Source organism: Cynocephalus volans, chromosome 15 (assembly GCF_027409185.1).
Source record: "Cynocephalus volans isolate mCynVol1 chromosome 15, mCynVol1.pri, whole genome shotgun sequence".
Taxonomy (NCBI): domain Eukaryota; kingdom Metazoa; phylum Chordata; class Mammalia; order Dermoptera; family Cynocephalidae; genus Cynocephalus; species Cynocephalus volans.
In genome coordinates this window covers 84,008,610-84,035,107 of record NC_084474.1, presented here as the reverse complement: position 1 = coordinate 84,035,107, position 26,498 = coordinate 84,008,610, and the positions used below count along the sequence as shown (strand labels likewise).

The 26,498-nt window shown below is 41.5% G+C and overlaps 1 protein-coding gene across 1 annotated transcript in view; it reads left to right on the top strand.

The window, feature by feature from the left end:
- The window catches only part of ADCY8 (adenylate cyclase 8), a 253,284-nt gene that overhangs the window by 190,355 nt on the left and 36,431 nt on the right, over positions 1–26,498 (top strand). Inside the window, exons 10-12 of the mRNA XM_063079734.1 lie at positions 5,187–5,388; positions 7,452–7,541; positions 18,162–18,334. Of these exons, the coding sequence (XP_062935804.1) occupies positions 5,187–5,388; positions 7,452–7,541; positions 18,162–18,334 (465 nt within the window). The remainder of the gene's footprint in view (positions 1–5,186; positions 5,389–7,451; positions 7,542–18,161; positions 18,335–26,498) is intronic.

The following is a 26,498-nucleotide window of genomic DNA, read 5'->3' as shown; positions in this document are numbered from 1 at the left end:
TTTTGTAATTATACAAAAATGTGTTTAAGTCTGCATGCGTGGTGATGAGAGAAAGAGGGAGAAAGACAGAAAGAGCGCGGTGGGGGACGGGGATGGAGGAAAGAAAAGGAGGAAGGAGGGAAGGGGAAAGAGAAAGAGAGAGAGGTTGTAAACAAGAGAGGGAGAGTAGGAAGAAAAGAAAGGAAGAGGCACTGTGTCTTATTATTTTCTGAGCATCTTACTAGCTGTATGTACGCATTTAACCTCTCTGAAACCTCAGTTTCTTCATCTATAAAGTGGGAATAATAATGCCCACTTCCCAGGATTGCAATAAGAATTAAATTAACCATGCCCCGCTTTGGTAAATTCTGGTTCCCTTCCCCGTTCTCAGCCACAGAATGTCTGTCTGTGGAAAGCACTAGGAATATCTATCTCTCACGGTTGCTACAAGGATCGAGCGCACTATTGCACTTGTAGGCAGATTCTTAATTGTTGTAAAATGTCATCTTTCAGCCTAATCTGAGTTTCTGTTTCCTATTGCACCACGAGCTACTATAGACTGCTCACTCATCCCCCCTGATTCCTGCCTTACCAACAAACGTCAAATCATGATGTCAACCCAAACCCTATTTTAAAGACAGACTGCAGAGAGCAATTAGACCTCAGTGTCTACAAATGATTTGCATAGAGCTGTTTGCAAAGCCCTTGTCATTTTTTATGAGACTCGATTTCAAAAATGAAAGGTTTCCTTAGCTCTTATGTGCATCAACAATGCAAAAGCAAATGCAGAACCCCTGGATGCCCTAGTAGCTCTATAATTAGATAACATTTACAATCTGATGTTATAATGTCTACATGTGAAGAAATAAATGAACACTGAGGAGCTGCTGCTGGAGATTTTTAGAGGAATATTATACACAGTGCCAGTACCTTGCTTAGAAAATCTGTCCTGTAATTAACACTCCTTCTTGATCTTTAAAATACCTTTCATTTCCTGAATTTCAGCGTAAATAGAGAAAGAGAACTAACATTTCTCTGAGGTCTTATTACGCTGCTTTATTACTTTATTTAACCTCAGAGCCTTCTTTAAAAGGTAAGCTTAAAAATCCCGGTTTTACAGATTAAAAAATGATACTCAGGAGAGTTAGTTATCTTGCCTGGGTCTGTACTACTGGCTATATTTTGGAACTACAGGTTCAAACACACAAGGCTTTGCTCTTGCCACTGGACAACACTGCCTATCTTTTACCTCCTTTTCCCTTTTTGAGCAAACCCAGAAGAAAGTCATTTAAAACTGTGCCAGGGGTTCAGGTGGTTCTGTGGGCAAATCCTACACAGCACTCCAGCACACCCTGATGATCTCCCACCACCTAAAGAGTATACCCAAAAGCCCACTAGCTAAATGGGCAACAAGCATCAGTTTTATAAATTTCCAAACAAATGCCTAATTAGCCTATGCAAAACTATGATAAAAGCTGGAATACAGAATGTGGCTAAAGTCAAGAGACCACCACATGGTCTCCATTCTGTATCTCTTGGATCCCTGGACCCAACCTTTAAACTCCAGTGTGAGATCTTCCCGCCATGATGCTGGAAAAGACCAAACAAGGCACACCCACCAGTGCCAAGGATGGGTGAGGCAGACCTAAGCAGGTGCCCACCTGTGCCTAGGACCAGGGCTGGGAAAACCTGGGCTTCCTTGCTTAAAAGGAGAGGTGGCCTGGGCAAAGAGAAGAGATGGCCAGGCTTCATTCTATAGGGCAGATCAAGGTTCTGGCTTCCCTGTTATCCCAGTGGATCTAAGAGGAGGAGAAGACAAGGGTCTGAACTGCACATAAACACCAATGTTTAACAGTGACCCTGCCCTCAAACAGAGAGGTTCACTGAATATCCCAGATAGGTTCTGGGTTAGCCCTTCCTGTTTCCTTGGGGAAGACACAATAAGCGTGTAGAGAGAAAGGCTGGATGTGGAGGTGAGAGTCCTCTTCCCTCTGAAGGCTGGTGAAGGGAGAAAGTCTTCTCTCCCCACAAAAGCATAAGTCAGTGGATATTTATGGATCACCTCTGTGTATTCGGCCCTATGCCAGATGTCACGGAAGAATCTGAAGGAAAGCTGAGCTTGGCAGGATAAACAGAACCTGCCCCAAATTAAGTGCCCACAAAGGTAGACGTAGCATAGCACTGGGGTCAGGCTGCATGTAACTCAGTATTGCCCAGACCGTGGAGCACAGAGTGGGGAGCGGGGTGGAAGAAAAGGCTGGAGAGAGCCAAGAGCAGCTATTCAGGGCCCTGTATGCCATGCTGAGGCCTGTAGACGTGCTCCGGATGGCGGCATTAGACGGTTAGCATCTGAGGCTCCTGCTGAGATTTCACACATACCTGTCCCTGGTTTGCTTCTGCCTCACACTTTGAAATAAGACATTCTCATTCTCCATGGCTGCCTGGCATTACTGAGACACATCAGCCTCTGAATGGGCCCCTTCTCTCGTGAGACTTCCTGACAAAGCGATCCACCTGCTTTCTCCTTCATTTGCCTCCCAGGGGTGCCCAGGAATAATGGTGTGTTGTCAGGGCATGTTTTTCCAGCCTGGGCGGGGGTCGGATTTCCATCTGCCTAGAGCCCTCTGGGAACTCACTGCTGCACAAACCTGCTGTTCTTATCTAGAGTTCCCACAGAGATTTCCTGTCAAGGTGATCCATAAAATCAAAACTGTGCAAATACAGGGGGAAAAAAACAACAACAACAACAACAAAACCCCTCTAGCGGTGATAGCTGGGGCTGTGGGAGGACTGACTTTTTAGTCTTCGTGTTGCTTGCAGAGGGAATTGATGTTCTTGGTTACTCCCTCCTTGTAAATTTCTTATCCTCCGGCTGCCATGATGCCATGCACTCCTGTTCTCCTGCTCATCTGCCCACATTCACTAAATTCCCCCGCCTGCCTTCTCTTCTCCCAGCACATTAGCTTCATCTTGGGTCCTCCTGCCTCCTGATGTCCACACCCTCCTCGGGCAAGTTCTTCCATTCCCAGATCTTCAGCCACCACCTATTCACTCCAGTCCCAGAGTTCCACACCTGTTCCTCTAACTGCCTAGACAATCCGCAAACATCCAACTGTACAATCCGCAAACATCCAACCTGCGCAAAATCAAATTCATCAACCTATTCCCTGTACAGTCTAGCTTCTCTTCCTGTGGTTACCCAGTTAAGACGGTAAAAACATTAGTGTCATCCTTCATGGCTTCTCTCTCTCTAACGGATACAAAACACTTAGTAAGATCACCTCCACACCTCTCCCTGCACCTCCCAGTTATCAGCACTGCTGCCCTGTGCTCCTTCCTTGTTAACTCATGTCTCAGCTGTTTAAATCTTCTAAACACTTTTCCTCTCCATTTCATCTTTCACCTCCTACCACACTTGTCTTTCAAACATAGATCTGATCACGTCCTTGGCTGATTAAACATCTTAAACCTCTGCACATTGCCTACAGGACAAAGCTCCCCAGCACAGCATTTGATGGGCCCCTTACCCTTCAGTCCTACTGCCCCACCACCTGGTTTATTAGAAAACTCTAACACGCTCTGTTCACTCTCGTTCTTCTGATGCTTTGCCCACTCTTTCTTACCTAAAAACCTTCTCTTTAACCTCCAAGGCCTAACACAAGTGTCACTCACCTCTTTCCTGAAGCCTCCCTTGATTTCGTTTTTTATTTTCCAAATGTTGGCTACTTATAATCCTTTATAGATTGTAGAATGTTATATAATAGTTCATTGGTATGTACACACTGGATTATGATCTGCTAGAAGATGGGGAAAATGTGTCTTTGGTTCTCGTATCCCTGATGCCTACCACTGTGCCTGGGCAGAAAGTTTGTTGAATGAAAAAATATCATGATGAAACCACAGAAGCAAAAAAAGATTACAGCAAACATGGGAAATAATAGTTCTCACCAAAGTGATTAGAATAGCAGAGTGGTTTGACAGTGTGGACTTTAAAGACTAGCTTTAACACTTACCAACTGAATGATCCCTGGGAAGTTGCCTCTGGGCCTTAAATCTTCACGTGGGAAAAAAAAGAGATCAAAAGAACTCTTAGGTTTGGGGGAATGGAAATGATATATATAAAGTACTCAGCATAGAGCCCAGTGCATAGTCAGAGCTTAATACATTATTTATACTAGTGTTACTAACAATAAATAAGAAACTTCAGGCAGGAGCATGGTAAGCGATAGTGTAAGGAGAAGGTGGGTTCAACAGCATTCACTAAACACATATTTATTAAATATCAGCCAGTGGAAGATATAAAAGCCAGATGGATGAAATTCAATTTATAGTGCAAGGAACAGGTAAAAATCTCCCACCACTTCCGTCAAGGTACACTTTAACACCTGCTGGCTGGAATAGAAGTGGAAAAATTAGATATGCCAGTGTAGGACACAAATGACTAGACACAGAATAGAAATCAAGGATGGATTCCCAAGGAGAAGTAACGTGTCAGGTGATGAATTGGTTGATATGGAGAGGAAGCAGTCGAAGATTCCTCCAAAGACAGAGTTTTAGATCACTGACTTGCTAGAAGCATCCTGTCACCTAGCAGCGGTGTCCAGTAGACACAGGCTACCACGGGATAGAGCTTTGGTGAGAACTTGAAGCCTGAGATGTAAACCTGGGAGTGATGTTGAAGCCTTGAACAAAGATGAGCTCCCTTTACTCATGTCTCAAATGGCATATTATGCACACTATGCAAACCATAGTAATCACTAACCAAACTGAGCCACTCGGAACCAATGCCAAATCCAGTTCTTGGCATCAGTGTAGATGGAGAGGGAAAGTTTCAGAAAACTCACTTTGAGGGAAAGGAGCATGTGGGTTCCTCCCACAGCCAGAGTACTGAGATAAAACTCCAGTGGTGTGTTTGCCTTGGCAGCAGTTACCTAGTGAGGAAAGGGAATGATACAAGAAGGAAAAAAATGGACAGGCACAAAGAATCAAGCCAAATATTGGATGTGTTTTCCAAAGTTTCTCAATAGTGACAATATTCTAGGGATGGATATAGTTGTTTAACTAAAATCTCTCCTTTTAATAGAACAAATAGAACTTTAGAATGATTGGGTGTACGGGGTGGGAAAGGGAGACGATGAACGTGATGTTGGTGAGTGGGGATCAGTTGATCGATGCCACATGACCCGGCATTCTGTGTTTCCCTGCAGAGTGGTGCCTATGACCGTCCAGTTCTCCATTCTGATTATGCTGCATTCAGCTCTGGTCCTCATCACCACGGCAGAGGATTATAAGTGTTTGCCCCTTGTCCTCCGGAAAACTTGCTGTTGGATTAACGAGACCTATTTGGCCCGGAACATCATCATCTTTGCCTCCATCCTGATTAATTTCCTGGGTGCCGTCCTAAATATCGTAAGCATCCCAAGCCCACCGACCCTGTGGTGTCTAGTGTGCAGTCAACAATTAAGTTTATGGAGCCTACAGCTTCTTACATTGCCTTTCCTGAGTACCAGTTACCTTCATGTACCTGGTCCAGTCCCAAGCTTAAGGACAAAGAACAAAGATGTGGCTACTGTCAGAATTGTGCGTTTTACTGTTAGAAAATTGTCTTTTTCCCAATGGGGGAGGTTATTTGCTCCACAGGAGCTCCAAAAGCCCTTCAGTTTTTGTATTGTCAGTGGCCCAGTGGTAAAAAAACAAAACAAACAAACAAACAAAAAAGTTACCATTTATTTATCAAGTACCAATACCTACCTGCTATGTGCCATGCACTGAAGGAGGAGCTTGACATGTTTTTTGTATTTCATCCTCACATAAACCCCGTGAGGTAAGTCTCATTATCCCCACTTTATGGCTGAGGAAACTGAGGCTCAGAGACATGAAATAACTTGCTAATAAGGTCTGTCTGACTCCATGACCCATGTTCACTCTAATATGCTAAACTGTATCTCTGGGAGTGGGAGCAGGGTGGGAGAAATGGAAATAAAATAGCTGCCATTTATTGAGCATGTACTGCATGGTACAGGTAGGTATTATTGTCCCTATTTAATGGATGAGGAAACTGCATTTTAGGAAGGTTGAGTATCTTTCCTATGACTTTCTAAAAGCTTATATTTGGTGTGATACGTAGAACTCAGAAGAAATTCCAACTGCATACTATTTATCAGTGTTTGAATTTGGTGATCTATATTTTAATTTCATTTTCTCTCTGGAATGGTACCATGGTAGCTATAAGTCTTTTCTGTGTTTAAACAAATAGTCTGTGTTGTTCATGACTGAGTCAGCTAGATTTTAGAGGTGATTTATCTGATCCCAGGTCTTAAACTTGGCACATTGACAAAGGCTAGTTGAGGCATCATCTTGTGGCTGAAACCATGACTGTGCTCTTTGGGCATGAGGGAGAGTCCCCAGGAATTCAGGGATGTGAACTGTAGACCCCCACAGTTATTGGCTGTGAGTTAGAGGCTTAGACTACCTAAAATTTACTGTCCAAATTGTCCCAGTAATTACCTCGATCAAGCTCTGTGGTTGTCCTTGTAGTGAGGGACTCTGTGGGATAAAGAAAAAGTAAAATCATCCTTTAATGAAGTTCATCATCTAATGAATATTTTATAGATTATGGCAATTGAAATGGAAGTGCATAGGTCATTGATCATGGGCTGTGCAGTGGTATTCAGGATCTCAAGTCTTGATGAGGAATCAGATATTTCCGGGGTGCAGGATTTGGAAATAAGCCCTATGACTGTAGGTCAGGATTACCTCTGGGGCCCACCATTCCACAGTGGTGTGGTAGGAAGATCAGAGGCTTTGGAGTCAGATAAACCTGCATTCAAATCTCAGCTCCACGAGTCACCAGCTCGGTGACCCTGGCCAAGTTACTTTACTTCTCAGAGTTTCATATATTTTAGTTGTAAAATGGGGATAAAAAAAAAATAGTTGCTACATCACAAGGTGGTTGTGAGGCTTTTTTGTACAAAGTGTCTGGCACAGAGGAGGCATTCGACCAATGGTAGCTATTCTTTTCTGAGTGCTGCAGAATCTCCAGCAGCAACTTCTGTTCTAGGAAATGCCCATCACCCCTTCAGATTCCTTGAATCCTCCCAGCTACTGATCTGGAGAAGGCTGTGAGCTTACCCCAGACCTCTTCTCCTGCCATCAGGCTCTCTCTTCTGAGCCCCACAAACACACCCTAGTGACCCAAAGTGATGAGCCAACAGAGCAGTCTTAACCTGGTTTTGTGACTGGCTTGCAAAAAGCTCTTTCTAAGACAGTACTTATTTTTTAAATAAAAGAGGAGATCAAAGCTGGCACTTCCATTCTGGAATCAAGCCCCCTGCCAAGGCCCGGTCTACCCCAGGCTTCTGCTGACACCAGCAGCTGATAGCACACGGCCCTATTTCCAGCTCTCACACTGACTCTGTTGTTCCTGTGTTTTTTTGTTTTTGTTTTTTGTTGTTTTTTTTTTTAATCCGCAGCTGTGGTGTGATTTTGACAAGTCGATACCCTTGAAGAACCTGACTTTCAATTCCTCAGCTGTGTTTACAGATATCTGCTCCTACCCAGAGGTATTTATTTACGAGCTCCCCTTGGTGAGAGTTGGACATAGAAATCTCCACCAGCTCCAAATAAACAGGACTGAATAAAGGGCCTTAGAACGTGCTCGAGAGACCCATTTTTCTTCTTCTGCCTCTTCCGCCTGCCTTTCCTCTTCTTTGCTGTCTGCCTTTCCCTCTCCCCTCTCCTCTCCTGCTTCCCATCACCTTTTCTGCTCCGTTCTCTGCCACTTTTCCATCTCCACATTTTCCCCATTTCTCTCTCCCTTAGTCTTCCTCCTCCTTTTCTTCCTCTATTCATTTTTCTCTTCCTTCATTTCTACCTCCTCTAGTCATTTCGCCTAACTCATCTGCAAAATCCTGTTGCAGATTGTGCTGTAATCTCCATTATCAGGCAGAGTTATTGCTCAAACAGTGTTTGCTGCACTAAAAAAGGAGGAGGAAAGGAAGAAAGGGAGGAGGGAGGGAGAGAAGGAAGGAAGCTAGCTAGTGAATCACAAAGGCAGAAAATGACAACTAAACTCAAATCAAAGTGGTACAGAGAGTGCCCAGAGAAACTTTAAGGTCAGGAGTCCCAACAGGACACTCACTGTCACAAAGTATATCTGACCCTGTCTTGGTCACAGAGCCATTGGTCTGTCCCTGGGCCTGGGAGTCAGCCTAAGGGGCCTGTTTGCCATGGCCCAGATATTCATATATTGAAGTAGAAGTTTGGGGTCAGGAGTGAGAACAGCAGGGCCGACCCAACAGACCTCAGCCAACCCCATACCCTAAGGACTCTGGGTAGATTTTTGTTCTCTAAGAGGCTGCCACACTCAGAGACCCTCTCTGACAAGTTGGTGGAGAACAGGCTTCCTGTATTCTCTCCCAGACCTGAGAACTGGTTTGAGAAACATTCTGAAAGTGAAGCAAGCCTCCACTTCCCCCACCTACCTGATGGGCATAATAGCATTAAACCCTCCAGAGGTATGGAGTAGCGGCTGCTGTGATCTCCCTGTTTTAGATCATGAAACTAGGGCTCAGCAGGTAACATGCTCAGTGCCCCTCAGAACCACTCCGGCCTGAGTTCCTCTCTTCCCCTCTTTTTTCCATCCTTCCTTTTTTCTGTCCTTCCTTTCTCCTTTTTTTCATTCAGCTGTCAAGACTGAACCACATCTGCTTTATTCTTGACTCCTCACTTCTGAGTCCAGGCCCAGCCCCTAGAGGAGGAACTAGACTCTTCTCAAGGACATGCAGGGTAGGATGGGACTAGGTCCTGTTTAGGGGCTGTGTGGAGCAGACCATGTGCCCTGGGACTTCTTCCCACCTAGGAACCAGTGAATCCCCAATTTAGCATACTCTGGGGGATATCAGTTCCCTGAGAACTTCTTGGTTTGGAGAGAATGGCAAGTGTCCCAACTTTGGGGGACAGTCAGTAGGCCAAGATTTGTTTCGTCAGAGCTCATCAAAAGCTAGATTTCACTTCCAACCAAGCCCCCTCACTTGCTAGTAGTGAAATCTTGTATCAGTTTGTACTCTCTTTGAACCTCAGTTTCCTCATCTGTAAAATGGGAAAAATAATACCTTCTTCACATGGCTATTGTGGAGTTAAGTATATATTGTGGAGTTAACTATACTCTAACACTGCCTGCCTAGATGAGTCAGAAAATGTTTAGTTCCTAACATGGTGTCTGACATGAAGCATATGTTCACAAACTATTAATCTGTGTGCCTATATCACTCTAAATCAAAACTGTATACCCTTGACCCCACACCTGAACTTCCTAACTCAGGACCACAGCACTCATAGATTTGCCAGTCTTATTAAAGTGGTGGGTAAACTTTTTGGTCACATAGCCTCATTTCTGTGTCTCAGTTTTTTTACCTGTAAAATGAGAATAAAAATAGTGTCTTCCTCATTGGGATGTCCTGAGGATTAAGTGAATTAATCCATGTAAAGTATTTAGAGTCACACCTTGCACAAAGTACCTGCTCATTAAAGTCAGCCCAGATTTATTTATTATTTCCAGTAAAAAGGTTTTGAGCGTGCACTGCCAATGTATATTTATAGATAAACAAATACTTGTACATAACCGTACCACTGTGCTAACATACAGGTACATTATGAAACATACTCCAAAAACAGAAATGTTAAAAAATGAGGTAAAATGAATATGAATTGCAGTTTTACTATATGCCTCCACAACCAAAGGGTTATGTTGCTCAGGGGTCAGCAAACTATGGCCGCAGACCAAATTCACCAGCCTCTAGGACCACCGGGTAGGACCCATCATTTGCTACCTGATATATACGGCTGTGCTCCTCTACCTAGGCATTTGTCTGCAAAACTAGAAGGAACTAAACATTCAGACCTTCTGGAAGGCTTAATCCAGCCCCCTAGCACTCGCAAGTGTGTATCCCCAACCAAATCACGTCACTTTTCTGAGCCTCAGCTTTCTCATCTCCATGCCTGACGTTTTTACCTCATCTCAGAGAAACAATACTTAGTCCAAAAACATGTTACCAGAATGGATGATGTGATATAAACATGAGGCTGTTATAATGCATGGCACAAAGTATAATTTAGGTCTAACTAGAAAACTTGTCAGTGAAAAAGAAGGAAGATGCAGAAAACGGGAGGGAAGAAAGCCATATTCCGTCTGTGTGAGAGAAGTCATCTACGGGAGGGAAAAGACATGGATTTGTGAAATGACTGCAAGTCCTGTGCACAGACCCGAGTGTTATTATCTCATACACTGAGTGTGGTTCTCAGGAGGCTCCATGGGAAGACCCTCATTTTCAAATCAAGCCATTTTATTATGTGCTCTGGTACATTTGAACAAACAGTTAACTGTGTTCATGAGAGCAGCCAGAGCTTGCTATGGTTTAAAGAGGTCCCTGAGAGCCAGTTTTTCCACAGAGATGTCATTATCTGGGTCTTGGCATCCTGCGTCCCTGTACTTTCTCCTGTTTCTTTCCCCCTTACTCGGGTCCCACCCAGCCTCAGGCCTCCCTTTTTCCATAATGTATTTTGGCAGAGACCCGACTCCTTCAGATGCCTCTCCTTCCTGCCATCTCACACACTCTTCTGGCATCGTCTTTGAGCTCACGCTCCATCCTTTCTATAACTGAATTGTCTAGCTGGACATTCTTTTCACCCCCTCAGATTTATGAATTGCTTTAAGGACAGAAGGTAATATTGCAAGTTATTCAAGGTTACCCGAAGGGCCTAGGACAAGGCCCATGGTCTGTATTTAATAATATTTAAAGAGAAAGAAGGTATACTTCCAATAAAGTAACAGGGACAAGATTTATCTTTTCACCTGAAATGACAAAAAACGGACAAACTATGTAAAACAATAGTTTCAAGACACTGGACATTAGGCAACGAAGGACAGTGATTTCGGAAAGGCAGGAAGCAAATAAAGTGAGCCTTATGATTGCCTGAGCTTTATTATTGCTTTAAGAGAGTTTTCAGACTTTGACACATGGAGGGGACACCCAGATGGAACCCAGTGGACTCTCCGATTTGAGAATACAGAGCTGAGAGTCCAGGGAGACCCAAGTGGCTAGAGTCTACAGAACACACCATCTCAGAGAAGAGAATAGTATACGGAGAGAAACCCAGAGCTCTGCAGAGGGTTCAATCGGTGCATGCGTGTGAGTAAACTAACTGATGCTGAGACAAGAACCATCTGAAAAGATCAATGCCTGGAACTGACACAGGGCTGGAAATCATGTTCGTTCCCACCAGCCAGACTGGAAAACATCATAATTCATGGGGCATCGGTAATCAGGAGGATCTTGCTTCTGTAGTGTAAAATAATTATTTTTAAATTATACACTGCTCTAGTTCGTCCTTTAAAAATCTTAAAAGTTAGACCCAAACATTTCAAACTGTTTGTAAGTAATTTAATATGTGTCCCTGGACAAATTTTAAGAATATCTATAGAAATATAAAGATATCCAAGATTTAACCAGGCAAAGTTACAATGTCCTAGCATCCAGTCAAAGACTACCAGGCATCAAAAGAAGGAGGAAAATATGAGTGATAAGGGAAAAAAAATCAACCAATGGAAATGAAACCAAAACTGACCATGTATGTTAGAATTAGCAAACAGAGACTATAAAACATTTATTATAACTGTTTTCCAGATATTCAAAAACTTAAGAGACATGAAAGATACACAAAAGGTCCAAATTGAATATCTAAAAGTGAAAAACTACAATGTGTAAGATGAAAAATTACTGGAATATAATAAAAAAGATTAGACATTGCAGGAAAGAAAATAGTGAAACTGATGACATAGCAATAGAAAGTATCCAAAATGAAATACAAAAAAACATTTTTTTAATTAAAATAAGAACAGCATCAGGGACAACTTCAAGCAGCATAATATATGTAAAATTGGGGTCCCCCCACAAAAAATAAGATGGAGAGAGACAGAAAAACTATTTAAAGAAATAATAGCCAAAATTTTTCCAAATTTGATGAAAACTATAAATCCACAGGCCCAGAAACCTCAACAAACCTCAAGCACAAGAAACAGCAAACACACACACAGGCACATCAAAATCAAATTGTTCAAAACCAGTAATAAAGACAAAATCATAAAAGCAGGCAGAAAAAGAGAAAGCGTGTCACATACTAAAAATCATACTAAAGATAAGAATCACAGCCAATTCAAAAAAAAAGACAAGAATGGAAACCAGTATTTTAAATAAACCAAAGCACAGAGCACCAAACATGCAAAATGCCCCTTTCCTCTGTGAAACACAATCCTAACAATCCAGTAAACAGCTTGGAGAGTCAGAGCAGTGATCTGTACTCAGCACCTTGTGGGGACCCCAGGTTTATGACAGTCTCCTTCCTTGACCATATGTGGAGTCCAGCCTGAGGCTCAGGGAGAAGCAGAGTAGTTTCTGTCTTTTGCCTGTATACACTTCACTGTGCTGCTTGCACCAAGAGCTATAATTGCTATAAATCAGGTTTTGTGTAAGTCAATGAGTTTGGATTATTTCTTTGATCCAAGTTACTTTCAAAAATTGTCTGATTTCTTTCGTTCTTGTCCTCTGAGTTCATAATGCCATGGGATTTGGGCAGCAACCAAATGGGTGCAGAGAGTCCAGTCTGTTTCACTTGTGTGGGTTGATGCTCAATTCCTTCTTTGGTCATCATTAGGTAAAATAATTCTTCTTCCTCCTCTTCTAAGAAGAAAATGTGCACATATTGCCAAGGTAATTTATGGTACATCATGACAATGTCCTGACATTATTAGCGTGCCTTCCAACCTGAGACAATTATTGGTGCATAGCAGGTCCTAAGTAAATAATTGTGGAAAGACAGATGTGTGCTTTAGTTTGTAAAGTGTTTGTTTCACGTAAACAGAATCAGATATTTCTCCCCTCAGCACCTTGCTGTGTCATGGGATTCCAATTCTTTTCAGTATAGACTGAGAAGAAATTGCTTTATTTGTCATTTCCCAAGCCAGTTTATTATCTGAGACAAGAAAACCTTGAGTGTTTAAAAGCAGAAAAGTGCTATGAATACTTCCCTTCTTCTGTAAAATGGACATAAGAATAGTACCCATCCTTGGCTCATTTTAAGAATTAGGTAAGCATATAAAGTCATTTGTAGAGCACCTTGCACAGAATACATACCCAATAAATATTTAGTTACAATTATTACATTTCTTTTCCACCAATTTACCCCTGATGCATGGGAATTCCCAACCCCAGCTGCTCACCCCATCTTACCTGGAGTCCATCTAATTATAAGGATCTGATCTGCCTCACACCTCTCCATCTTTAGTGTTTGTCCATCTTCTCCTTATCCACGTTTCATCCTATCTATCTACTGAAATGCCTTTGACCTCTTTTTCCTAACTTGGGTATCAAAGTGCTGATGTGCATTTCCGCATCCAAACTTAATGGTCAAAAACCAATATTTCATTATGGAGTCTGTTCTTCCCTTTCCCCAGGCAAAAATGATGCCCTTAGAATGCACAGCTTGTCTGTTTCCTTTATCAGAGATGTCTGGGAAATTTGCCCAGTACCTTCCCTTTCTCATGCAAATCTTGGCATTTTTATTTTTTATCCTTAAAAGGCCTAGAAAGAAACATAGAACTTCATTACTAGATGGGACACAGAGTTCTCAGGAGTACAAGGACTCACTCCAAAACAGTGCCTTCAGCTCACTGTCTCACTTGATATTTCATGCTAAAATTAGATTAAAGGACATTACCAAAGGAAATAATTCACTCAAAAGCCATGTTATATCTATGTACATATTTTGCATTGTTGTAATCACAGTGTACAAGGGTACTTCCAGTAGTTCATGGAAAAACAGTATTAAAATGTAATAGGAATCTTTCCAGGAACTTTTTGAAGTATCCTTGTATATATAATTTTATGCCGTTTTTCAAATTATTTTGAAAACACTCTCTATGTTGCCATTTAAATGCTCCTCTGAAAACCCTTGTATGTGGAGCTTTTTATTCTTTGGGCTATATTTTTTCACTATGGTCTTCTAGTTCTCCTATTCACATCCCCAACAATTCCTAATCAATATTCTTATTTCTCTGCATCCACAGGTCCTCAAACATGGTAGTCTCTAAATTTTAGTCTCTGTATCTTTTGTCTTTACTTTTTATATTCTGCTCATATGGTCTCCTTCCCTCCTGTAAGTTCAGCTGAAAGATGCTAAGTGAGCATCTCCAGACCCCATCTATCTTCTGAACCTCAGACTCACATCGGTAATTGCTCACTGAATTTCTCACCTAAGCACCCCTGCCACACTGGAAGCTTGAGAAGCATAAAACTGAATTGGATGCCTTTCCCCCATCATTTTTATGCAGTTTTTTTCTTAGTTAATAGATTATTCCAATGTGAAAATCTTGGCAGCATCTCTGATTTCTGTCTCTTCCTCACCTCCACATAATACTATACAGTGTTGTCCAACCTCTTGTATGGAGCTAAGTCTGTTGGGCAGGCCTCCTACCATTCTTTTAAATCTTCAGCTTTTCTCCATTAATTACGATCCATCCTACACTATTCCCCACCACAATTTATTTCTAAAGCACTGGTCTAATAAATTCTTTGGAAGCTTAAAATCCATTCGGAGCTCCTTGTGGACTATAGAATAAAATACAGATTTCTCAGCAGGACATGTGAATTTTTGCAGTGTAGTTTTGCCCCCTGAATCTACCATACTACACCTATGAACCCTTTATACCCAGGATTCATTCAAGCGACACTTTTGGAGCTATGAGCCTTCTAAATTCCTGGGAAAACATTAAACATGAGCACACATACACACACACACACACACACACACACAACTATTTGTTGTTTGGCAGAAACTTAGTAATGGCATTGGGTTTAGTATCCTCCCAAGTTATAAAAAACATGCAATTTCTTGGTCCAGACCCAGTGAAAGAATAAGGTTTTCACAAAGCTTTCACAAAGCCCTAATACTGCTGTACCTTCTTGTTCTCCACTTCTTTGTCCCACACCCTACTCTCCACTCAAGGTATAAAGGGACAGAGAAGAGGCTCCTGATGTTGTCCAGGGGGATAAAAACCAATTTTAATTGGTTATGAATATTCATGGGGTACAAAGCCAATTGTCACTACTCGTGCCCAAGATGCATTGGCCAGATCCGTACTAGCAGCATGCCCATTACAACTCATTCTCTTCGATGTCAAATGGTTTGTAGCACCTCCAGAAGGTTCAACTTTATTCTTTAAAGTAGAAAGTTACCTAAACCATACAAGGCAATGGGGTGATTCCTTTCAATGGAATGGAAGATGGAGGCCAGAGACAGCATGAGCAGACTAACAGGAATGGTTGAGGCAACAAAAAGAGGAAGATCCATCCAGCAATCTCTTGAGCAAATGTATCTTTATATTTGCCTATTGTACCATCAGGAGCCTGGTAGAGAAAGCAGGAGAGCAGCACATTCGAAAGTTCTCTGCCTGCCTGTGTTACTATTTCTCCTTCAGATTAGTTGCATGATTCTCTAATACAACCCATGGAATTAATTTTCCTGACACCTTGCTCCTTTACCCCTTTGCATTCATGCTATCTGTCTTCTTAGAATGTTCTTCCCTTTCCATTTTCTATCATGTGAAATCCTCTCCATCCTTCAAGGTCCAGTTCAAATTCACCTCTCCTGTACAGCTTCTCCAGAGGTGCCTCTTCCCCACAGGATGCACTTGTCCCTGCCTCTGTACATTATCCTTGGTCACGCTGCTGGCAAAGCACTTTCCACAGTGTGTTACTATTGGTGTTTTCACGCTGCTTCACATTTTAGACCACAACGTCTTTTGGGCCTGAACCATCTCTTATTTCTTTTTGAATTCCCAGTGTCTAATACCATGCCTTCATTGCAATAGGCACTCAATAAGTGTTTATTATATTTTTCAAACTTAACTGTTGTGCCCCCATAAGTTTTTGCTCAAAGGGCACAGTCCTTTCAATGGCTTTTGATCTAATACATCATTTCTAATTTGCATTGACAAAGCCATGCACAATGCTTTGTTGAGATGCAGGCAACAGTGAAACAAGACCCCTCAGATCTAGTCCTCTTTGCTTTGGCATTTGTTAAAATGCAGGGTTATGGAAGTTTCACTGGATGGAGGAAATAAACTCTGGAGAATGAACTTCTTATCACCTCATCACTTTACACACAGCTTCCCGCACAGAGGCGTCAAGATGAATTACGTAAAAATCTTGCCCAAGGGAAGATCTTAAAGGACAGCTGAAGAAAGCTTATGGTCCCATTTGCAACAAAGACATAATCGGATTTGATAGAAAAAGAAGAGACAAAAGTAAAGGATGCAGCAGGCACTGGGCTTCTTAAGGCCACGGACATTGCTTTATTGATTTCAGAGTCCACCCAGTGCACCAGAAAGGCACAGGGCCTTTGCCCACCGTGGGAACTCAGGATGCTATATCCACATTTGTTGATATCAATATTTGTTAAAAGAACACATGAATGAGTCAGTTTGGTTTAAGTCAGTAAATATGTCTTCATAGTTGTTCAGGGATTTTTGCAAGTTCTTTTTTTTAATTTATGTATTTATTTTTAGTTGACACATAATAATTGCACAAATTTATGGTGTGCACAGTGTGATGTTTCAGTACATGTATACAATATGCAGTAATCAAATTAGGGTAATTAGCATGTTCATCACCTCAGATATTATTTCTTTGTTGTAAGAACATTCAAAATCTTCTCTTCTAGCTATTTTGAAATACATAAAGTATTATTTTTAACCATAGTCACCTTGTCGTGCAAGGGAACACTAGAACTTACCTATTTCCCCTGCCCGAGCAGAAATTCTCTCTCCATGTATTAGTAGAGAGAAGACAAGCAGTTGTCACAAACAGCCTCCTATAACAAGACTGGAAGGGATTTTAGAAATTATCAAGCCCAGTATTCCCACTAGAATCACATTTACACAAACTGATTGTATCCAGCTGACCTAGATGCCACTGTCTAGCTGTGAAATCTTGAACAATTTACTTTAAGTTCTACAAGCCTCAGTTTCTTAACCTATAAAATGGAAATTATGATTCCTATATTGGCCAATTATTCTAAATACTACAAGAAAAAATGCGTAGAGAGATCAAAGTATTGTCACAAAATGGGCCTTTAATAGAGTTTTATTCTTTTTTCCTATTTGGATAGTAGAGTCTGAACCTGTCATCCAGAATGATATATTGGGATACTTCTACAAGGGAAATGGCTGAGGAGCTTCTCACGGAAGGCTGATATCTGGTTGGGCACACTGACACCCAGGGGCTACTTCAGTATTCCAGTTAGTTCTTGGGAGATTCCAAATTTGAAATTTGAACAGTCACTTCTAATACAGGATGATAGATGTTATGCCCATCTATGCAGGGTGCTACAGAGGAAGGAAGCAGGATCCAGAGCACCTGGAGATATCCAGGAAGGCTTTTCAGAGGAGCAGACACTTGAGCTGACATTTGTTGGAGGAGTAAGGCTTAGTCACAAGGATGACAGTTGAGCAACAGAGCACTGGGGACACAGAGCTCTGAGGCTTGGTAGAAGGGTTGAAAGAGGGAAAGGAAATCTGATATATGATGGCCTTGCGAGTTCTGCTAGTCTGAAGGGAGAACATCACTTGAACAGTGAAAGGACTTCAACCTAAGAAGTGACATATCAGATCTGCATTTTAGAAATACCGGATAGAGAATGAAAATGTGTGCCAGGTGGAGATTGGGACCTCACAGCAGGCAGAGCTTCCAGAAAACTTTCTCAGAGGTGTCAGTGAGAACTAAGGCCCTAGACAGGTGGAAGCAGAAAGCTGGCTGGGTGTGAGCTCTAGGAAGGAAGTAGAATCTACAGATTTAGGGTAGGGAAGAGAAAGGTGACAAAGATGAGACCAGGGTTTCTGGCTTGGCGACTGATGGAAATGGTGATGCCATCACAAAAATAGAGTAGGTTTGGGGGTAGGAAAATGAAGAGTTTCATTTGGGACCCATTGAATTTCAGGAGGCACTGAGACCTCCAAATGGAAATGCTCAGCAAACATCTGTATAAGAAGACCTACCAACATCCATGCCTAGGAGAGGGAATCTCTCACGTTCCTGTTGAATCTGACCACCTGCATTCTCTGTTTCCAGTACTTCGTCTTCACCGGGGTGCTGGCCATGGTAACCTGTGCTGTTTTCCTCCGACTTAACTCTGTCCTGAAGCTGGCAGTGCTGCTCATTATGATTGCCATCTACGCCCTGCTGACCGAGACCATCTACGCAGGTCTCTTTCTACGCTATGATAACCTGAACCACAGTGGAGAGTAAGTGCTCACCGTCGTGTGTTTAAAAAGTGCTCAATGCTCAGTGGGAAGTGGAACCATTGGGAAAGTGATCAAAGCGGAGCTGTGGAAACTTGGGGACTGATTGAATGTTAACGTAGATTTCAATTCAGACATTCTCTAGCTTACAAATTGCTATGGGTCAAATGTGTCCTCCTCCCCCCAACGCCCTCCAAAGTTCATGTGTCGGAAACTTGATCTCCATTGTAACAGTGTTAAGAGGGTGGGAAATCCAATTATTGTCATGGAAAGGTGGGGCTTTCAAGAGATGATTGGATTGTGAGGACTGTGCCCTGGTGAATGGATTGATCAGCTCATGGAGTATTAGGTGGGATTCTGATGGCTTTCAAAGGACAGCAAGTGAGAATCATCCAGGTTCATCCAGGTTGTAGCAAATGGCAGGGTTTACTTCTTTTTTAAGGCTAAGTAGTATTCCATTGTTTATATATACCATAGTTTCTTTATCCATTCATCATCGATGAACACTTAGGTTGCTCTCCCATGTTCTTTGCAGCTTTCTTCGCAATAGCCAAGATATCAATTTCTTTTATAAGTTTTAGATACTAATTTGTGTCTGTTATACATGTGTATCATGCATTTTATGTGCTTTACCCTATTTAATCCTCACTGTAATGCTCTGAAGAACACAGGCTAAGAGAGGTTAACAATTACCCAGGTGCACATGGCCAATAAACAGCAGACCTGATTAGAACTCGGATCTTTCTGGCTCTAAAGTCCACTCTCATAAATACTGCATGCAGCTCTTTTAAATCTTGCTGAGGAACTTTCCACCATATTCCTAGGGTTTAAAGAAAGTCAAACCAGTTTCAAATTAGGCAACAGATATCCTGTGGCCATGCAGAAATGAGCACAAAACAGGGCAAAGAAATGTATGAACATAGGCCATCTTTGTAGTAAAAACAAAAATAAAACCATCTAAAGTGTATTTGTTCAAAGGAGAACACAGCATTAATGGAATAAGCCAGGGCTTTGACTTCAAATCTAGAAACTGTTGTGTTAGGAAGTCACTTCCCATCTCTCAACCTCAATTTGCTCACAGGTAAAGTAGACTATATTTACTCTCTCTGTATTAGTCACTTTGGGCTGCCATAACCAAAATACCACAGACTGGATGGTTTAAATAACAGAAATTTATTTCTCACAGTTCTGGAGGCTGGGAAGTCCCAAATCCAGATTCTAGATAATTTAGTTCCTGGTGAGGACTCTCTTCCTGGCTTGCAGACAGACACCTTCTCACTGTGTCCTCACATGGTAGAGAGAGAGAGAGCTCTGGGATCTCTTCCTCTTCTTATAAAGGAGCCATCCTATTAGATTAGAGCCCCACCCTTATGACTTTATTTAGCCTTAATTATCTCCTTATAGACCTTATCTCCAAAAACAGTCACATTAAGTGTTAGAGCTTCACCATATGAATGTGGGATAGACACAATTCAGTCCATTGCATTATCCCAGGGCTGTTATGAGGCTCTGATGTGCCTGGCACATAGTAGGTTCTCAATACATGTTCATTCTTATCCTCTCTCTCCCTCTTAGGAGAGAAGTTTAGCTCTGAATTCTGTTTTGAGTTCTTAAAAATAATTTGTACTTAAATTGTTAAGTAGGGTTGTGAAAGTAAACGTGATCCCAAACTTATTGCTACTCTGATCAGGCACTTTTTTCAGCTTTTTCATGATTCAAGGTCAATTTTTGGTTAGTCTTTTGTTGCCTCACTCTTTGCTATCAACAAAATTAAATTAATAAAAAATGAAAGAGTTTATTCAGCCTTTGATCCCAGCTGTGTTATAGATCAGCAGGTCAACAGTCACTGTGTATCATGTTGACAGTCATAGGCTGCTTCTCATGCAGTTGGGATTATCCAACACTTTAGATCAGGAGCATTTCTGCTGGTTCTTCCTGGGTGTCAAGTATCTAGGAAAAGCAGATAAGATACAAAAGATGTAAAGCACAGAGAACACTGAGCAGGGCACCCTGGCTTCATCTCCACTGCAACGGTCCTGAATACTTCAGACCGATATGTCCCAATATGTTCATCAGGCCCCTTCAACAGCAACCTCCTGTCTCAGTGAATGAATCTGAGCCCAAAACAGGAGAAATGCCCTCACTCCCAACATCTTATCAGTCACTAGAGATTCATGCTCCTCAGCATCTTTTGTAGGGAAGCACGACACGATATCATAATGCTTGTGAGTACAAGTTTAGGAGTTAAACCACCTGGATTCAAATCCCAGCTGTGCCATCAACCAGCTGTGTGATCTTGATCAAATTAATGTAAAATGATTTAACTTCTATAAGCCCTGCTTTTCTCACCAGTAAAATGGGAGTAATAATAGTTGCTACGTTGTAGGAATATAAAAAGGATCAAATGTATTCCTAGAAACAGCACAAGATCTAGCCTGGAATAAGCAGTTGATTAATGCTAACACTTGTTATTAGACATGATCCCTCCAAACCACAAATGCTGCTGCTCTAGAAAGATCCTCATCTTCCTCCCTGGACTGCTGTTCCCTAACTGGTCCTCCAGCATCCACTCAATTCACCCTTCCCAAAGCCGTCCGGTCAATTCATACTCCATCTTAAAATTCTCTAGGGGCTCTCTATTAACTCTAAGAAGCTTAAAATTCAGCCTCTTTACTAATGATTTCAAAGCTCTCCTTCATCTGGCCCACACTGACTTCTTCAGTCTTATCTCCCACAACTCCGCAGGTCACCCTTTGTAGTCTGTATTGTAGCTATGGGAAATCACACACTGTTTCCTAAAACAACCTTCTGCACATACATCCCCCTGCCTGATACTTCCATCTCCCTGACTAATTCCAACCCATTATTTTCAAGACCCAACTAAAGGACACTCTCCTCAGTGAAAAGTTCTTTGGTCATTTCTCATTTCCTAATCTGTGTACACAATTTTTTTTTTCATTGCACTTATCTTTCTGTATTGCAGTCATCAATTTCCATATCTTTTTCTTCCATTAGGATAGAAGCTTTTGAGGGCAAGGACCATTACTCATGTTTATATGTGCCCACCCTAGGCACACACATCCAGATGCCTTAATTTCTGACACTTGTCATTCTGCTTTCTGGCATCTGGAGGCTAAACAGCATAAATAAGGGGCTCCTCAGAGGTCTCCAGGCCACATATAAGGCACAGTTACAAAAACCATCCTTGCAAGGCTGTATACCAATAATGCTAGGTATTGAAGACATTTCAGGTGTAAAATGTGCTACCAGATGAGGCTGTCACAAATGAAAATGAGTTGTAATTGATAATATCAAGAAAAACCACATACCTAAAAGCATTTGGAGGAAACCAAAGAAAATTGATACTGGCAGAATCTAGAAGCCAGTCATGATCACTTTGATCCCATTTGTTTATTCCATTGGAAAGATCCATTGGTCCTTTCAGTCCTAATAGATAACTAGAATTTCCAAGATCAATGCTAGCTTCATAACAGTTTTCTCTCAATATATACAATGCTTAGTAGCTCACATATCCCTTTCAAATTCATAATCTCATTTAAACATCATGATAATCTTCTGATGTGGTGTCCTCTCGCTCTTTTTAAAGATAGAGAGATTATTGAGAGCAAGTAGGTGACAAAGCCAGTTCTGGAATACAGGTCTTGATGACACCCAAAGCAGAAAGAGAAGGCACAGACCTCATCAGAATAAATCAATCAAGGTCTGCTCAACTAAAGAGTAAAAATGAGGCCACATTCTCCAAGGATGCTTCAAGCTTTTCCATCCTTAAGTGCTTCATTGGTGGCCATACTGTTGCAAAAAATAATGTCTGCTTGAAGATCACATCAGACTTTCTAGAAGCATAACTTATCCTCTCCAGGCATAGCCTTAAAGCAGGAGCTTGCCCAAATCTATGATGAAGTCCCCTTTCCCTGGGCCATGTGCACCTCATCAATCTGTTACACAGTGCAAAATATGATCACAAAACATACTGCATAATCCACTCAAGTTTGAGCAAACTTTCCATCCATCACCAGCCTCTCAAGACATATGGTTCATTTCTGAATTGAGTGGCATAGAGGTAAAATTAGGATCACTTATCCAGATCTTGCTATTTAACCATGAAAACAGGCTCCTGTACCAGTTTAGTGTTGTTCAGCACAACAGCCCTTCCTAAAGCCTTAGGAACCTGCTCAGCCATCATGGTCTGGACCCTTCCCATTCTGCACTGGTTTGCCTCCTCTCAACACCAGGGAGAAAGCTATTTGGGATGGTCTAGTGTAGGGGTCAGCAAACTATCGCCTGTGGACAAATACAGCATGCAGCCTGTTACTGTGAGTAGTGCAAAAGGAGTACAGGTGAGAGAGAGAGGCATAGGCCAGCTATGGGAGCTTTGCAGGCCACATTAAAAATCAGCAAGGCTTTGGGATGCACAAAAGGGTTTCATCTAAAGGGAAGTTAGGCTATTTTAAAAGGAGACTATCTGCTGTGAATAAAGGATTGGAAGGAGGCAAGAATGGGTGCAGAAAGACCAGTTGAGAGTCAACTGCAATGTCTGGTGTCATGTGCATGTGACCTCTGCATCCACACAGGGCCTTGCACCCAGAAAGGCCCCATGTTTGCTTTAATGCTCTGCTGTCAGTAGTTTGAAATTCTTAATAATATTTTTCATGGAGCGCCCTACATTTTCATTTTGCACTGGGCCCCACAAATTATGGAGCCATACCTGGCTACTGCATTCCTCCACACGAGAGATAGTGGTAGATATAAGAAGTGAACAGCCAGGGAAAATAGTCCATGTGTAGGGAAAAAGCCAAACAGCATTTATTTGACATCATATAACCTTTAACTATCCATCCATCTATCCATTCAATACACATTACACCATTCACTGGGCTTTTGCCAGGCCCTGCAGATTCACAGATGAATAAAACATTATTTCCATCCTTTAGGAACTTAGGGGCAAGCAATTTTAAGTAGGTACATGTAGGAGGGAATTGTGAATATTGAAAACATCACTGAGATCTGGATTGATAGCTAGTCTTCACCAATCACTAGCTCTGTGAACTGGAGTAAATTACTTAACATCTGAATCTCAGTTTCTTCTGTTCTAAAATAAGGACAATAGTATACTATTGTTGATGTTACAATTATAGCAGACAGTATTTGTAAAATGGTTAACAAATGCAGTCATTAGTATGGCAACAGAATGAAATATAAATTCAATCTGGATGGTTTATCATGGCTTTCATAGGAGCAAATAAGAACTAATAACTAAAAATTTGGGGTTGAATGCACAACAATGAAAGCTCTGAATTTGGGGCCTGAAATGTGAATTCTTACCCTGGCTCTGACACAAATAAGCTGTGTGATCTTAGGCAAGTAACTTCTCCTCTCTGGGCTTCAGTATCCTACCTGTAAAATAAAAGGCTTGCAAGGATGCTGTCTTACATATGGTATGTGTAATATGGAATAGAATGAATCTACAAAATGTGCATTGTAAAGTATTTAATTACATGGAATTATTCTCATAATCTATACTAAGTGTAAAAGTAGTCTATAAAACTGTATGAACCATACAATTCCAAACTTGTGAATATATTTTTGCATGGGAAAAAAGAAATGACATTTAGTTGACTCCAAAATATTAACCATTGTTTTCTTTGGGTGGTAGGCTTAAGGACAATTTTTATTTTCTTATATTTGTGAATTTTTATTAGTTTCCAAATTTACTACAATTAGCATAAACACTTCTGTAATGAGTAACACTCTAATTAAATATTAATTTTTATGACACATCAAATAATATGATCTTTACAGATTGTTATAGCCCTGAGAATTACATCACCCTACATCTGCTTTCACTTAATAGTGTCTTTTTTTATTAGATAGGGAGATGGTAGTATGAGTTCGGTGATTTTGTTAATACAAATGAAAAATGCTCTTGGTTTTAAGTTTCTGACACCCAGTATCAAGCAAAGTATTATAATATGGTACAAATGTCAGCCATTTGGGTCTCTTCAAAAGTGCTTCAAAGAATCATAGAAGCTACCAAAAAAAAACCGTCCAAATTCAAATTATAATTCTTTTTGGATGTTCCTCAGTCTGGCTGACTTACTATGCATATTGTGCAGTCTCTCATCAGGCTTTTTTTTTTATTTTTATTTTTTTCATTTGAAAAGCAGCTAAAGACTCGAAGATCGTTCATAATTTCCTTTTACTGTTTATTCTGAGTTTGGTCTAGTTATCTTTCTATTTTTGGTCAATGGCTGCTTTCAAAATGATTCAAGAGGTATTTATGTTTTATCTTGAAAATGTGTTTCAAATTATAAATTGCTAGGCTTAAAAAAGTATTCTCCATCTCAAAGAAAAGGGTATCAGGAGTGCCAGCCAGAGCAGGAGTTTGGGACAGATTCACAAGGAGGAGCCAAACAGGATATCTCCCGTTCAAACTAAGCAATGTGAACAGCCACCATAAGTATGATCATGTCCTGGGTGCTTTACTGGTGGCAAGAAGGAGATGTCAGTCAGGCACAGTGCCAAGCATGTTAGCACAATTTGCTCATTTAATCCTCACAATTATGGAGACAAATGCTATTCAGAGTCATTTGCAGGCGAATAAACTGAGGCTCAGAGAGATTAAATGACTTCCCCAAGGTCCAACAACTTGGTACCAGAGCTGAGATTGGAACCTGGGTCTGCATGAGTCCAAAGCTCATGTCTTCAATCACTTTTTCAGAGGTCTACAGACTTCAGGGACTAGAGAATTAAGTGATATGAAGGAAAGAAAGGGTGATACTGGAATCTGCTTATTCCTCCCTCCCCCCGAACAAGCACGATGATGACTGTGAATAAATGAATGAACAAACAAATGAATGAATGAATCCTCATTTCTAATATACAGAGATGAACATGTGTAACTCACAGTCCAACACTCTCACTTTCTCCTACTGTCTGCATGTGGCCACAAACATGATACATGATATTTACTTGTTATCTCTACACTAGAGACTGCAAACCGGCTAGCTAGACAAAAATACATCACAGAGGTCTCATACCTACAGAACCCATCCCATCTTTTCCTCCCAAAGTCTTATTATCCTTTAAGATTCCGCTCTGAAGTCTTCCCTGAACTCCCAGCCTGCCTTACTTTCTCCTCCCAATTATTCCCATGGCAACAGGATGTATCATTTCCGTAAAGTGTATCATATTAAGAAATTATCTGTATAATTGATTCATTCTCTTACAGGACTACTTTGAGGCCAAAGACAATGTGCTTTCTTTATCTCTGTATCTCAGTGTATGCCTAGCATGCAGTAGATGGTCAATAATTATGTGCTTCTCTGGGACTAAGAAAAGAAACATAATAATGAATACTATCTATTCTTAGCATCTTATCTCCAAGGAAAAGCAAATGAAACTGGGAATTTACAGATGTGAATGTTGTTTCAGCCCGCAGAGTTCTTTGGCCCTCTTCATCCCCGTATGCACAATATCTCCATAAGAGAATGTACGTTTCCATTTCTACACCCCTGTCCTTTCCTGGAGCTGCCTGGGCCTGGCCAGTATGAGCTAGCAGGGTCTTCTAGCGTAAAGGTAGACGAGAAGCTGGTCTTGACACCTGGCTTCCTGCCTCCATTTCCCTGAGCCCTGTGCTCCTCCTGCCGGTCTCCAGCAAGAACCAAGAAGGGAAAGCTCGAGATCGCCTTGGAGCAGCCATACTGATGCTCACTCACCTCCTGCTCTGGTCACCGCATCTCATCTACTATAGCCTTATTGTGTCCTTAGGCACATCAGAGTTACTTCTAAGTGAGTTCTGTGTATATGTGTGCTTGCGGTTGGGAGAGGATTAAACAAGGGAGTGATATGATCTGGTTTTAGTGGTAAAAAATATTCTGGCAACTATGTAGAAGGTAGATGTAGAGGGTAATGTCATGAGTCTGTAGGAGTGCATGGTGGCTGCACTCAAGTGGTGAGGTGGACATGGAGAGAAGTGGATGGACAGTGGATATATTTAAGCGGTATAGGGGACATGATCTGGCTACGGGTCAGATGGGGGTGGTGAGTGGGGAAGACTGACTTCTAGTTTTTCTTTTGGTTCAAGCACAGGGTGAATGAATGAGGGAGCATTGCCTGCTATGGGAAACCTGGGGAACTAGAGTACTGG